Source organism: Nannobrachium achirus (assembly GCF_963921795.1).
Source record: "Nannobrachium achirus genome assembly, chromosome: 6".
Classification (NCBI taxonomy): Eukaryota; Metazoa; Chordata; class Actinopteri; order Myctophiformes; family Myctophidae; genus Nannobrachium; species Nannobrachium achirus.
Genome location: NC_137815.1, coordinates 36,626,076 through 36,639,466, shown reverse-complemented (window position 1 = coordinate 36,639,466; position 13,391 = coordinate 36,626,076). Strand labels below are relative to the sequence as shown.

At 38.7% G+C, this 13,391-nt stretch overlaps 2 protein-coding genes across 2 annotated transcripts; both read right to left on the bottom strand.

The window, feature by feature from the left end:
* Nucleotides 1-3,928: 3,928 nt before the first annotated feature.
* LOC308287072 (chemerin-like receptor 1) lies at nucleotides 3,929-5,086 on the bottom strand (the record flags this gene model as incomplete). The annotated part of the gene is made up of 2 exons (XM_080728193.1): nucleotides 3,929-4,006; nucleotides 4,208-5,086. The coding sequence occupies 2 exons, from the start codon at nucleotides 5,084-5,086 to the stop codon at nucleotides 3,929-3,931; spliced, it is 957 nt and encodes a 318-aa protein (XP_080584319.1).
* A 2,699-nt stretch (nucleotides 5,087-7,785) lies between these two features.
* Nucleotides 7,786-11,624, bottom strand: LOC308287071 (chemerin-like receptor 1; the record flags this gene model as incomplete). The annotated part of the gene is made up of 2 exons (XM_080728192.1): nucleotides 7,786-7,826; nucleotides 10,790-11,624. The coding sequence occupies 2 exons, from the start codon at nucleotides 11,622-11,624 to the stop codon at nucleotides 7,786-7,788; spliced, it is 876 nt and encodes a 291-aa protein (XP_080584318.1).
* Nucleotides 11,625-13,391: the final 1,767 nt, after the last annotated feature.

Below are 13,391 nucleotides of genomic sequence, written 5' to 3'. Positions count from 1 at the left end.
TACCGATTTGTAGGATTTTTGGACAAAATCTGTAAGAGTAGTGCACAGACATGTGTTTGGCGAACATCGGCCACTAGGTGGCGCTAGAAAAGGCCCATTTGAACATTTAGAGCAGAGGTTCTAGATTGGCATCCAGGGAATGTGTGTGCTCACTTTGGCAGCGACCGGGCGAACGGCGACTGAGATTAGGTGCACACAAACTGCGAGGACACACGGACGCACGAACGCACGCACGCACGCACGCACGGACGGACGGACGGACACACGGACGGACGAAGGGGAAAACATACTCTCCTCCATGCCTTTGGCTGGTGGAGACAATAACGAGCCAACACTTACCAAGGAAGCTGGAAAAGAGAAGTCAACTATAAATATAATTTTCATACTGACTCACTGCTGATAGCTCATCGTGTATAAGCTTGTTTCCAGGGACATCCCTAATCTAAACTTTAATAACAAAGCAGATTTCCTGTGTTCAGGTGAATTTTGTGAGTTTGATACTTTTATCATCAGGCTTGCTTTATTAGCATTGGAAAATGATGGGTACGATTTAAACCATTAAAACGCAAAATGTAGGTCTACAGAAAATGATTTGATGACTGAAGCAATGTAAGACCCATCTTTAATCATAACCATTTATTAAGTAAAAGTGAATATCATCCCCCCCAAGCAGGGGGTCGGGGGGTCCTCCCCCACAAACCTTTTAACATAGTATATAGGCCTATGTAATTTCCTGTTCTGGTGACTGTTGGGAGTTTGTTACCAAATCAAGGAGAAAGCAAGGCGAAATGACAATCAAGTCCAGAAGGAGATGTGATTAAATCAAGGAGACTCCTGCAGGATCCAGGAAGGTTGTGGCAGCCCTCAGGACCCTTAGTACACCCATTTGACCCAATTGTACAGGTGGAAGCATGTCTGGGTAGACTGCTAAAGACTAATTTAACATTTATATTCCGTAGCATGACAGTGTTGCGTTGCCAAAAAGAAAACATCTACAAACCATCAATTTCTCACGATGCGCGTGGCTTGTGGATGTTTTTGGTTATACTTCCTGGGAAGTAATTACATTCAATAAACCATTTTTTTAATTATATAAGTAACAGATTAATGAACAACATACATTTTCAGAGATAATTAGACAAATCTGAATTGCGGGTTGATACCTAGTTATTGGCTGGCCCCAAAAAGGTTGAAAAACACTGATGCTATAGTTGCTGTTGGGCAGAAACCTTGTATCTCCGCACTTCAACTTGAATATGTATTTTCGTAAATCAATGTCACTGTTGATCATACAAGAGTGTCACACAAAAGTTGTGTAAATATCCTATCTACAAGCTCACAACGTGTTCCGATGTGATGCGTTGTGAGCTTGTAGATCACTATTAGGCCTACTTACTTTTTCTTTCTCAAGTAATAATAGAAACATAGTATTAGGACATAGTATTTTTTTTTTTTTTTTTTTGAACAGCGACACATGTTTCACATTCGGTAAAACCCCAGCACTGTCTTTGAGATAATCTGAGTTCCTGCTGAAAGCACCCTTTCTTTACATTTGTACATGTTGTGGTTAGAAAGACGGAACATATGAAGAGGGTAGCGCACGCACATCCATGGCCCAGAAGCAAGACAAGCAAAAATGTCAAGCGTCTGCAGAACACTGGTGATGCTGTAAAAGGTCTGCTGTGTTTTTACTGCGTCATAAACGTTTCGGCCTATTCAGATATTTAAGTGGTTAAAAGAAATTTAAGTCAGGTTAAGAGTACTCCAAGAAGTGGTCCTAACTATACACTAGAGCAGGGGGTTTCAACTCAAAATTGTGAATGAGGGACCACTACCCTGACTAAGAACCAATTGGGGACCACTATGTTGGGTCAAGATTAGTGCTTTGGTAAACACTATGCTATGCATCCCATGTCTATGCATCCCACTGTTTCTCAACCAATGGTCCAAGAAACTACTAATGGTCCAAGGCATAATTAGACCTGCTGCCTGCAGGTGTTCCATTGGGAAATGTTTTCAAATGTAAACACATACTAATATGTTAAAATAGTCCATCAAAAGTAAGAAAATATGTGAATTAATAGGCCTGGCACGGACTGTTAAGCACTTCATTTACAACGTGCAACAAATTATATTAAGCAAAGGCATTATTTAACTGAAATAAAAATAACCACTTATCTATTCCTATCCCATGCTTAGCCTTATTCCAATTATCTTACTTTATCCAACATTCCTTTAAACTCATGTTAACTGATATACAAATGATTAGTATCACTACTAGGGAATGTGCTAATCGTCAGTGGTGGAAAAAGTATGCACATATTTCAGTTGGGTAAAAGTATCAATACTGCAATATAGAAATATTCTGTTACAAGTAAAAGTCTGGAATTCAAAATGTACTTGAGTAAAAGTATGAAAGTGTTGACATAAAAATGGATATAGATTGTCTATTTTCAAAAAGTCAAGGTATAAAACAGGGCTAAAGTAATTTATGTATGTTTTTTAATATTATAATTTATATCTGCAAAGTAACTATAGTAAGTTTTCAAATAATTGTAGTGGAGTAATCCAAGTTTGTAGTGGAGTAGAAGTATAAGTATTGGAAATTGGACATACCCAAGGAAAGTACAGTACTTAAGTAAATGTTCTTAGTTAGTACATCACTGCTAATTGCATATGTCTGCTCATCCCTAGAATAGCACATTTCATAATAATGATGACTAAATCAGCCAAACACTTCCCTTTTCTTTGGAATGTCTTTACCTTGCATCATCATAGTCACCGGGTCATTTAGCGCACATGGAAGAATATATTACTAAATGCATGGGACCACTTGCAACAACTTCACGGACAGTGGTTCACTGACCACCAGTGGTCCACGGATCACCAGTGGTCCACGGACCACCTGCTCGTCCGACAAGACATTTTGTTTTCTAATTTAGCTTTAGACAGGCTGTGTATGGGATGAATGCCTATTTATTCCCTGGCTGTATCATTGAATTGCAACTGTGCAACTGCCTATCTCAATTCCCCTTTCCAGCAACGGAATAATCTGTCTCAATAGATGAGTTGGTAAATAAATGTAATTTATTCCATGAGATTTGACAACGGAAGGGTAAATACATCATCAGCACATGTAGAAATTGAGGTGCAGCTTGAAATGCAATTGCCATTACCTATATACGTGCCAAATGCCAACATTGTACACTGTATAGCTTTCCATGCACTTTAATGAATACAAAAGTCTCATTAGACTTTGTTACAGTTGCTTTGTGGTAAGGCTAAATGGTAAGCAATGTAAAACATGAATATAAAATAATTCTCTCTTCACTTGTCTGTACAGACAACTACAGTATTTGTTTGTGATGTTTTTTTTCTTCTTTCCCCGTTCTAGTTATTCTATTTATAGTGACTCATAGTCATAGGAATAGATTACGTGACAACCAGGAATAGTCTGGTGACCACCGGAGAGACGGGTGACAGCCGGAATGTAGACGGCACCCGGGAGCAATATGTTTGCACTGGGAGTCTGGTGCAACACACAGGTCCTGTACCTGATGAGAGCAGGAGTGGATCTGGTGAGACGTACTGTAGGAGGATTGATTGATTGATTGATTGATTGATTGATTGATTGATTGATTGAATTATTTATTTGGACAAAAACATGAATAACATAGACAAGTACATACAACACAGCAGTGCAGCACAGGCAGGTTAAAACATCCAGTCCAAAAAGGAACATCCCAATAAGACCTTTTACAGCCTTGTTTACGTTACCCTTCATACCAATTCATCGCAATATAGTACTAGCACAACCCTCAATGCACTATAAAATACATCCCATGTACGGAGTAAAAACGACATTCACTGTACAGTAACTATAAAATACAAGTACAATTCACAAGTTCACTGGGAGGATATGTGACTACTACCGGTACCTTCTCCTCTGGCCACCTGATAGGTGGATTCTCAGGGCAGCCTTGAAGGAGCCCAGCGAGCTACATTTCTTAAGGGAAGGATATAGTACATGTCTCTATGAGAAATCAGTAGTCTAAGAGAAATCTTGAGACTTTTTAGTTCCAGAAGACCTCTCTTCATTGAAAGCATTTTCAATTCGTGAAGCTAAAGAGTTCAACAATTTCTGCTTGATGTCTTTGCTGCCCATGAATGCATAGAGAAACGGGTTCATGCAACTGTTTGCACTTACAAGAGTCACTGATATATTCATTCCACTTGCAATTAATCTGTGGTCACTGGGGTTAATATCTTGTAAAATGAAGATGTGGTAGGGAAGCCAACAGATGACAAATGTGACTATCAGGGCAGTCATGACTTTGAAGGGCTTTGTGGACTTGACCATCTTGTTGTTCTGTAGCCTCACAATGATAATAGTATAACACACAGTTATGATTACAAGTGGCAGTACAAAGCCTAGAACAAATCGAAAGACAGGAATCATTATTTTGCCATTGGTTAGAATTGCATGGTTGTTGAAGCATTGATTATGAGATGTAACATTAGAGCCAGATGTAACATCACGAACCACTAAGGAGGGAATGCTCAGCACCATGGAAAAGACCCAGGCAACAACAACTGCAACTGCTGCCTTTGTCATTGTACGATTGTTTTGGGCCCAAACTGCATACACAACAGCCACACAACGGTCAACACTGATAAGTACCATTAGGAAAATGCTGCTGAACATGTTGAGGAACAAAACAAAGGAGGTGAACTTGCACATGAAAAGTCCAAAAATCCAAGATCCTGTTGCCGTCAGGGTGATGTTGAAAGGGAGAGTTGCACAGAAGATTAAGTCCGAAATGGCCAGGCTGAGGTACCATGTTGTGGCGATTGTCCTCTTTTTCATCTTGAAGCCAATAACCCACACGACCACGCCATTCCCCAAAACCCCTAGCAGGAAGATGATCACATTTATCACAACCAAGGTGACACACCCTGCTTGGTCAATGCACAATGGTGAGGGTTTGTCAATGATGTACGGGTCTGAATCAGTGTAGTCATAATCAATTGGTGTTGTGCCATATTCATCTGCACTGGTAGGTAACAGTGATGGTCCAGATGTCATGGTTGGTAATGGTGATGGCACAGATGTCATGGTTGATAATGGTGAAGTCATCATGCATTCCTATAGAAATGGAAACATTGATTTGTTCAAGTTAAGTACATTATAGTAACTAGAGGTTTGGGCCGCTACATGTCCCACCCTCACACTTATGTTGCATCGCTGATCTGTATATGTCTGAGTCGTAGTGTCAGGGACTTTGTCAGAGTACCCATTGTACCCGTCTGTGTCCCTTTTGTGCCCATATGGATAGCTCGGTATCTGTCTGTCTACCTGAGTTTTTGACCACTGAGTATTTGGTTCAGAAATTATTTTTTCTATGAGGTGGTGACTAGAGTATCAGTGTAGGCTATATCTATTTTTAAATACTCTTTTTGAAACCCAGGTTGAAAAAGAAGAAGAGAAGAAAAAATAAATAAAGCTTTATGTGACAAACCAAGACATTCCTGCCCACTGTTAATATACTAATACTAACGGTAACACTAATTTAAACATTTGTTGGACAAATGCTGTAAGTTCACTCACCTCACACAAGACTACCTGTCGAGAACAGATGATAACAGATCACAAACTGTCAGTTAACTTCTCTACTTCTCAGGATGGGTGGAGGTTTATAAGCAGTGGTGTAAAGTAACTAAGTACATTTACTAAAGTACTTTACTTAAAGGAGTTGTTCACCCCCAAATTGACTTTTTTTCTATTGATTAGTCACGCCATGGAGACTAGAGTTCAATAATATTTTTTGGTTTTTGTCACATTCCTAAGACAAAAAATTGATTAGAGTAAATTTACCCCATTGATTCCGGATGGGGACCCGTTTCGAAACGTTGTTGTAACAACAAATGGGGGTACATTTGTTGTTATCACATTTTTGTCTTGGGAATGCGACAAAAAACTAAAAATATTATTGAACTCTAGTCTCCATGGCGTGACTAATCAATAGAAAAAAAGTCATTTTGGGGGTGAACTACTCCTTTAAGTACAATTTTGACGTATTTGTACTTTACTTGACTAATTCCAATTTGCTATACTTTTACTTCTAGTCCACTACATCTCAGAGCCAAATATTGTACTTTTACTCCACTGCATTCATTTGAAAACGTTAGTTACTAGTTACTTTGTAGATTTTGATTATTATCACAAAACATATAGTAACCACTTCAGCCCTGTATACATTTCGGACATTTGAAAATAGCTATAGCCTACAAGCTCACAATGTGTCGCGATTGATACTATTTTAAAAATATTATACATTTGAAAACTTGAAATAGGACACTCTGCCTAGTACCTTTACTTTTGGTTGTTTAATTACATTTTGATAACTATACTTTTGTACTTTGAATTCCACACTTTTACTTGTAACAGAGTATTTCTACACTGCAGTATTGATACTTTTACTTAAGTAAAACATGTGAGTCCTTTTTCTACCACTGGTTATAAGGATGGGTTAGTCAAGACATAACATGATAATAATAAAACTTTATTTGTATAGCACCTTTCATGACATGAAATGCAGCTCAAAGCGCTTTACAGAGCAGAAGATGAAGCACAAGTGCTTAACAGAGAAAAGAAATGCTCCTATATCACAGCTGGCGTGTGAGGTCCACCGTCGACCCGCTGTCCACCCATTGGGCAATTTTGATATAGTATAGAAAAGCACATTTGCCATGCAGGAAATTCAAAGCATACAAAACAAAACAAGAGATTTCTGCCCACTGTTAATAGATACAGAGATAATAATGTGCAAGTACATGTTAAGTAACTCACCTCACACAAGATTGCCTGTTGAGAACAGATCTGGGAATGCAGTAGAAAAGAAGTAAGTCTTTTATAGCCTTTTCCACTTTTCAGTCAATGGGGTGGGGGTGGTAGGTGTGCCTCTAGGCAAGTGGGCCTTCACTATCACTTCTGCCACTTCTATGGAAAGAAGTGGGAAAACCCACAGGTTTGAAAGTTAATCATAGCCAATCAGTATGGTCAGTAATCAGTAATCGGATTTGACTGACACATGATCTTGATCACATATATGACACAGAAAAAGTTCATGACTACGAAACAAATAACTAAGAACTTGCCCAAGGGTGTGCACGGTTACACATATAGCAGGATAACAGGAAACACACATGCTGCTGTTGCAACAGACATAGGCCTACGTGTAAATGTGACAGGAAAACAAACTATCACGCTGCAAGAAACACTCTCAGCTTTAATAAGCGGTAGGACACTACCATGTCACTTTAAAGACATTTAACGAGAACATTTTAATATGAAAGCACTTTATAACGTTTAATTGAAAATAACAAAAATAAAAATGTAATTAAACAGAACATTAAAGAGCTTCTGTCGAGTTCTTCTTCCCACTTCCTTAAATTTTGCAGATTTAGTAGTTAAGAAAGAAGGAAGAAACATAAGTGAGCAAGGGCCCCAGCATTCTCTTAATGAAACTAAAGATATTGCTAATGCAGATGAATTCTTGTTCCCCATGCTTTTACATGGGTCAACCTTCACCTCAAGGGGATCATTAATATTTAAAGACCTTCAACATGGCGTTGTTTTCCTACTGTATCTTGGCTGTATACAACTAAAAAAAATAGCAGATATTCAACATTGTGCAGTTTAGACAACATACAAAATATTTACATTGTTGATTTGATATCCTTCTATTGACAACTTCACACTGCAAACAATTGCACCGAATTGTTTTACCGGTCGCGGGGCGAGATGGCCGGGCGAGATGTAGAAGCTGTTGGCGAGAATACCAAATCTGGGTGGCGAGAATTCCACAGAAATTGGTGAGTTTTCCCGGGCGACTCTTCTGCGTTTCCCAGCGACCTTCATTCCGGCGACACTAGCGTTTACCTATAGCTGCGCCTGACCTTGCTTATATTGAACGAGCAAGACTATAGTTTATCTTTTGCTATAATTTAGTTGCGTTGTCTAATACAAGTACACAGAGAGTTACCATACACTATGACCCATGAAAATGATACAGATATATTCTTGAGCGGTGCTAACCGCTTCTACGTCTGGCTTTGTGTCCATGTCTTTATGAGTGTCCGTATTATGAGTACGAGACTAATGTCACACAAGACTAACGCCATAGAAACGCAGAGACCGGCATCACCACTGTGGTGACACCACAGCTGATGTCACGGACAGAAAGGCCCATATATTCACGTGTGTCCTGTTTGATACCTTGTGAAGTGAGCATCGCTCACTTTGCACAGGTGCGATTTTTATATGGGATTTTTAAATGTTTCATAATGCAAAAACAGCAGCAACAACAATAGCAGCAAATTAAAAAAAACATTATAATACAAGAGGAAAATGAAAGAAATAATTTATATTTTTGACACATGATTTAACATTCAGTGACTCTTGCCCTCACAGCATTTATAAAAATAATGGGTCACACTCAAAGTAGCAAGAGTGGTCTTCCTCTTCTCGCTACACAGTATGTCTACACTCATGTCATCAACATGAATCTCTCACATTTAGCGCCACCTTCAGGCTGATTTTTTAAAACACATTTTTGGACACTGTTCCTACAGATTTTGCCTTAAAATCACGCAAATCGGTATACACAGTATGTCTACACTCATCTCATCAATATGGATGTCCCATATAGCGCCACCATCAGGCCGATTTTCTCAACCACATTTTTGGACACTGCTCCTACACATTTTGCCCTAAAATCACGCTGCGACCTGACGGTCGCTTATCTCCCGATTAGGGAGTCTTACTGGTTATTCTATTCTACATGTCGAATGTTCATTCAACATGCAAAGAATGATAAAAGAGGAAACTCACTGATGTGAATCTGGCTCTATTAATGACGCCATATTTCTTATGTTGTCTGTTGTCACTGTCTGCTCTGGAGACTGTAAGTCTACGAGAACCAATGTGATATTCATTGATCTCTATAGAAAGAGGGTGAGATAACACCTATCTAGTTTAACAGTGCCCACTGGTAAACTTACTATGCAAAGCTTGCTTAAAGACAATGAACTTGATGAAGAGACGTCTAATCTATTCAGGTTGTATGGAAGGTTTTGCACCTCCAGCGAGCCAATAGTGACCCACCCTGTTCTACATGCATATACTTGGTATAAAAGATGTCTTCTTGAAAGTGTTGTCATTGTGAGCAAACTCAGGCATGCCGAATGGCTGTTGGGCAAAGGGCTCCATCCTGGAAGATCATGTACTCTGCAATAATATGAAGAACCTTCACTGCCTGCTTCTCTCAACAACTTCTTCTCCAGAAAACACTTAGAAATATTCACGGATCCTCATTTTCAGCCTAATTCAGTCTCAACATATACAACATCACTCTTGACACTCTGAATGCGACCCATTATTTTTAGAAGTGTTGATGATCTAAGAGGATATCTTTGTCAACAACACAGTAACGCAGGGCAACTATTAGAGATTTGGGCGAGGCGCACCGTTCAAGTCGTTGTGTTGTATGTCTTCCGCTAATATGTTGGTTATTTTCATAATGCCATCTCTCTTAAAACGGAGTCTGGCATAGATGTCAACATTGTCATAATTGTCCAGCGGATGTATTGTCTCGCAAAAGGATTGGGTCGTTCGTTACATTCAATTAAATAGTAGTCAATATAATCAATGCGGTCTACCATGTTAATAGTTAGCGATAGTTGCTCTATTACTCCTAGGACTTAGTGCTGCCAAAGGGCTTGTGTCAATATTTAGTTGTTACTTAGAGAAATGTTATAACTATTTTGTGTAGTGCAATAGCTGACCACATTTTTTGTAATGCGTAAGTCTTGACTTAAAGCTATTTACGCTATAACTAGGCTAAGTTCCAACTTAGTGTGAGGTGGTGCAACCTGACACAGATGTAGGCCTACATACTGTAACATCATGCGATTTCAATGGCATGTTGCATGAGCATGACACCAGAAATTAAATACCAGGAGGACAGAATTTGTTATTCAATTAGAAAACAATTGTTTGTATTCTCTAAAATGAACTTGAATATATACACAAGATTCTCATATTATAACATTTTATTATGTGATTGCATAATCATTGGATGAATCATTATAGTATTGCAACTAAAAGCTTATCTCAATTAACCTGTCCAGCAAACAGCAAACACAATACTCTGAAGTGTCATTTATTACATCACATTTTACAATTGAAGCTTAATTACATATACAGCAGCACCATAAAATATACAAATTGGTGAGCAGCTTGAAATGCATTGTATACAGTATGTGCCAAGTGACAACGTACACTGTTACCTTAATGCACTGTACAAATGAAGACAATAGTCTGTTTAGACCATGTTACTGTTACTTTAATATATTGTGATAATGCTCATTGGTGAAATATAATACATCAACAGTGTAAAATTACTTCAGACAATTATATGTCCTGCACCTATAGTCCTATACAGTACATTTTTGCTAAATTATTTCAAATTAAAAAGAAAATCAAGTGTAGACTCTAGAGATGTGCCATTTTGTTTTTAGAAAGCTTAAGCTTGAGATGTAGATGTTGATTTACGTAGAGAGGACCTTTCTTCATTGAAAGCATTTTCAATTCGTGAAGCGAAAGAGCTCAACAATTTCTGCTTGATGTCTTCGCCCATGAATGCATAGAGAAACGGGTTCATGCAACTGTTTGCACTTAGGAGAGTCACAGATATCTTTAGTCCAATTTCAATTAATGTGTGGTCACTGGGGTTAATATCTAGCAAAACAAAGACGTGGTAGGGAAGACAACAGATGACAAATGTGACTATCAGGGCAGTCATGACTTTGAAAGGCTTTGTGGACTTGACCATCTTGTTGTTCTGTAGCCTCACAATGATAATAGTATAACACACAGTTATGATTACAAGTGGCAGTACAAAGCCTAGAACAAAGCGAAAGACAGGAATCATGATTTTGCCATTTTCAATGGCGTTGTAACATCTAATAACCTGCTCATTCTCAGATGTAACATTAGAGCCAGATGTAACATCACGAACCACTAAGGAGGGAATGCTCAGCACCATGGAAAAGACCCAGGCAACAACAACTGCAACTGCTGCCTTTGTCATCGTACGATTGTTTTGGGCCCAAACTGCATACACAACAGCCACACAACGGTCAACACTGATAAGTACCATTAAGAAAATGCTGCTGAACATGTTGAGGAACAAAACAAAGGAGGTGAACTTGCACATGAAACGTCCAAAAATCCAAGATCCTGTTGCCGTCACGGTGGTGTTGAAAGGGAGAGTTGCACAGAAGATTAAGTCAGAAATGGCCAGGCTGAGGTACCATGTTGTGGTGATTGTCCTCTTTTTCATCTTGAAGCCAATAACCCACACAACCACGCCATTCCCCAAAACCCCTAGCAGGAAGATGATCACCTTGATCACAACCAGGATGACACACAATGCTTGGTTAATGCACAATGGTGGAGGTTTGTCAATGATGTACGGATCTGGATCAGGGTAGTCATAGTCATCTGTGGTTGTGCCATATTCATCTGCACTGGTAGGTAACAGTGATGGTCCAGATGTCATGGTTGGTAATGGTGAAGAAGACACAGATGTCATCGTGCACTCCTATAGACAAGGAAACATATTTGTTCAAGTTACAGTAGGTACATTATTTAACTAGAGGTATACAGGCCGCTATACATATCCCTAAAAAAAAAAAAAAACTAATGAGATCAAATACATTTTAATTTACATGAAAATTGCAACCCTGAAAGCATACCAAACAAACCAAGACATTCCTGCCCACTGTTAATATACTAATACTAACAGTAACACTAATTTAAACTTTTGTTGGACAAATGCTGTGCATGTAAGTTCACTCACCTCACACAAGAGTCAAGACTGCCTGTCGAGAACAGATGATAACAGATCACAAACTGTCAGTTAACTTCTCTAATTCTCAGGATGGGTGGAGGGTTATAAGCATTGGTGTAACTAAGTACATTTACTAGTATCATTTTGATGTATTTGTACTTTACTTGAGTATTTACAACTTTCAAGACTTCTACTTATACTCCACTACATCTCAGAGACAAATATTGTACTTTTACTCCACTACATTTATTTGAAAACTTTAGTTACTAGTTACTTTGTAGTTTTTGATTATTATCACAAAACATACTGTACAGTAACCACTTCAGCCCTATATACATTTCGGCCATTTGAAAATAGCCTACAAGCTCGCAATGTGTCGTGATTGATCAACTATTTTCAAAAGATGTTTGTACATTTGAAAACCTGAAATAGGACACTCTAGCTGCGTAACTGTTGTACTTTTATTCAAGTACATTTTGAATTACAGACTTTTACTTGTAACAGAGTATTTCTACACTGCAGTATTGATAGTTTTACTTAAGTAAATGTGAGTCCTTTTTCTACCACTGGTTATAAGGATGGGCAAGACATGACATGACATATTTGTACTAGACGTTAAAGGAGTAGTTCACCCCCAAAATGACCTTTTTTCTATTATTAATTATTACTCGGGTGTGGAACAAACTACGAGAGCATGTGGTAGACTCCATCATGGCCTTCAAGCCTTTAAACACAGAGTTCATAGACATCTCTTGACCACCCCTCACACTGACTGTTGAGCTGCAGTGAACCATATGATTGGCCAATGGATGGTGCACATTATCTATGGCTATTGTTCACAATTGCATCTAAAAAAATAATAATAATAATAAATATTGATCCGGATGAGGCCCCAAATGCATTTGGGTCCCCATCCGGAATCAATGGAGGTTAAATTACAATAATCAAATATTTGTCTAAGGAATGCGACAAATATTATTGAACTCAAGTAACCATGGCGTAAGTAATCAATAGAAAAAAAGTCATTTTGGGGGCGAACTACTCCATTGCGGCCGGTATGTTCAAATATACTCCTATATCGCAGCTGTCGTGTGACGTCCACCGTCGACCCACTGTCCACCCATTGGGCAATTTTGATATAGGATAGAAAGCACATTTGCCAGGCAATTCAAATCATACAAAACAAACCAACTGATTTCTGCCCACTGATAAAATATACAGAGAGAATAATGTGCAAGTACGTGTTAAGTAACTCACCTCACACAAGATTGCTTGTTGAGAACAGATCTGGGTATGCAGTAGTAAAGAAGTAAGTATTTTATAGCCTTTTCCACTTTTCAGTCAGCAGAGGGCGGGGGTGGTAATATAAAGGGTGTGCTTCTGTTGGGCCTTGACTTTCACTTCTGCCACTTCTATGGAAAGGGTAGCAGGAAAGGTCAACCTAAAAAACAAAGTTGACCTCATTCGCACGACCGG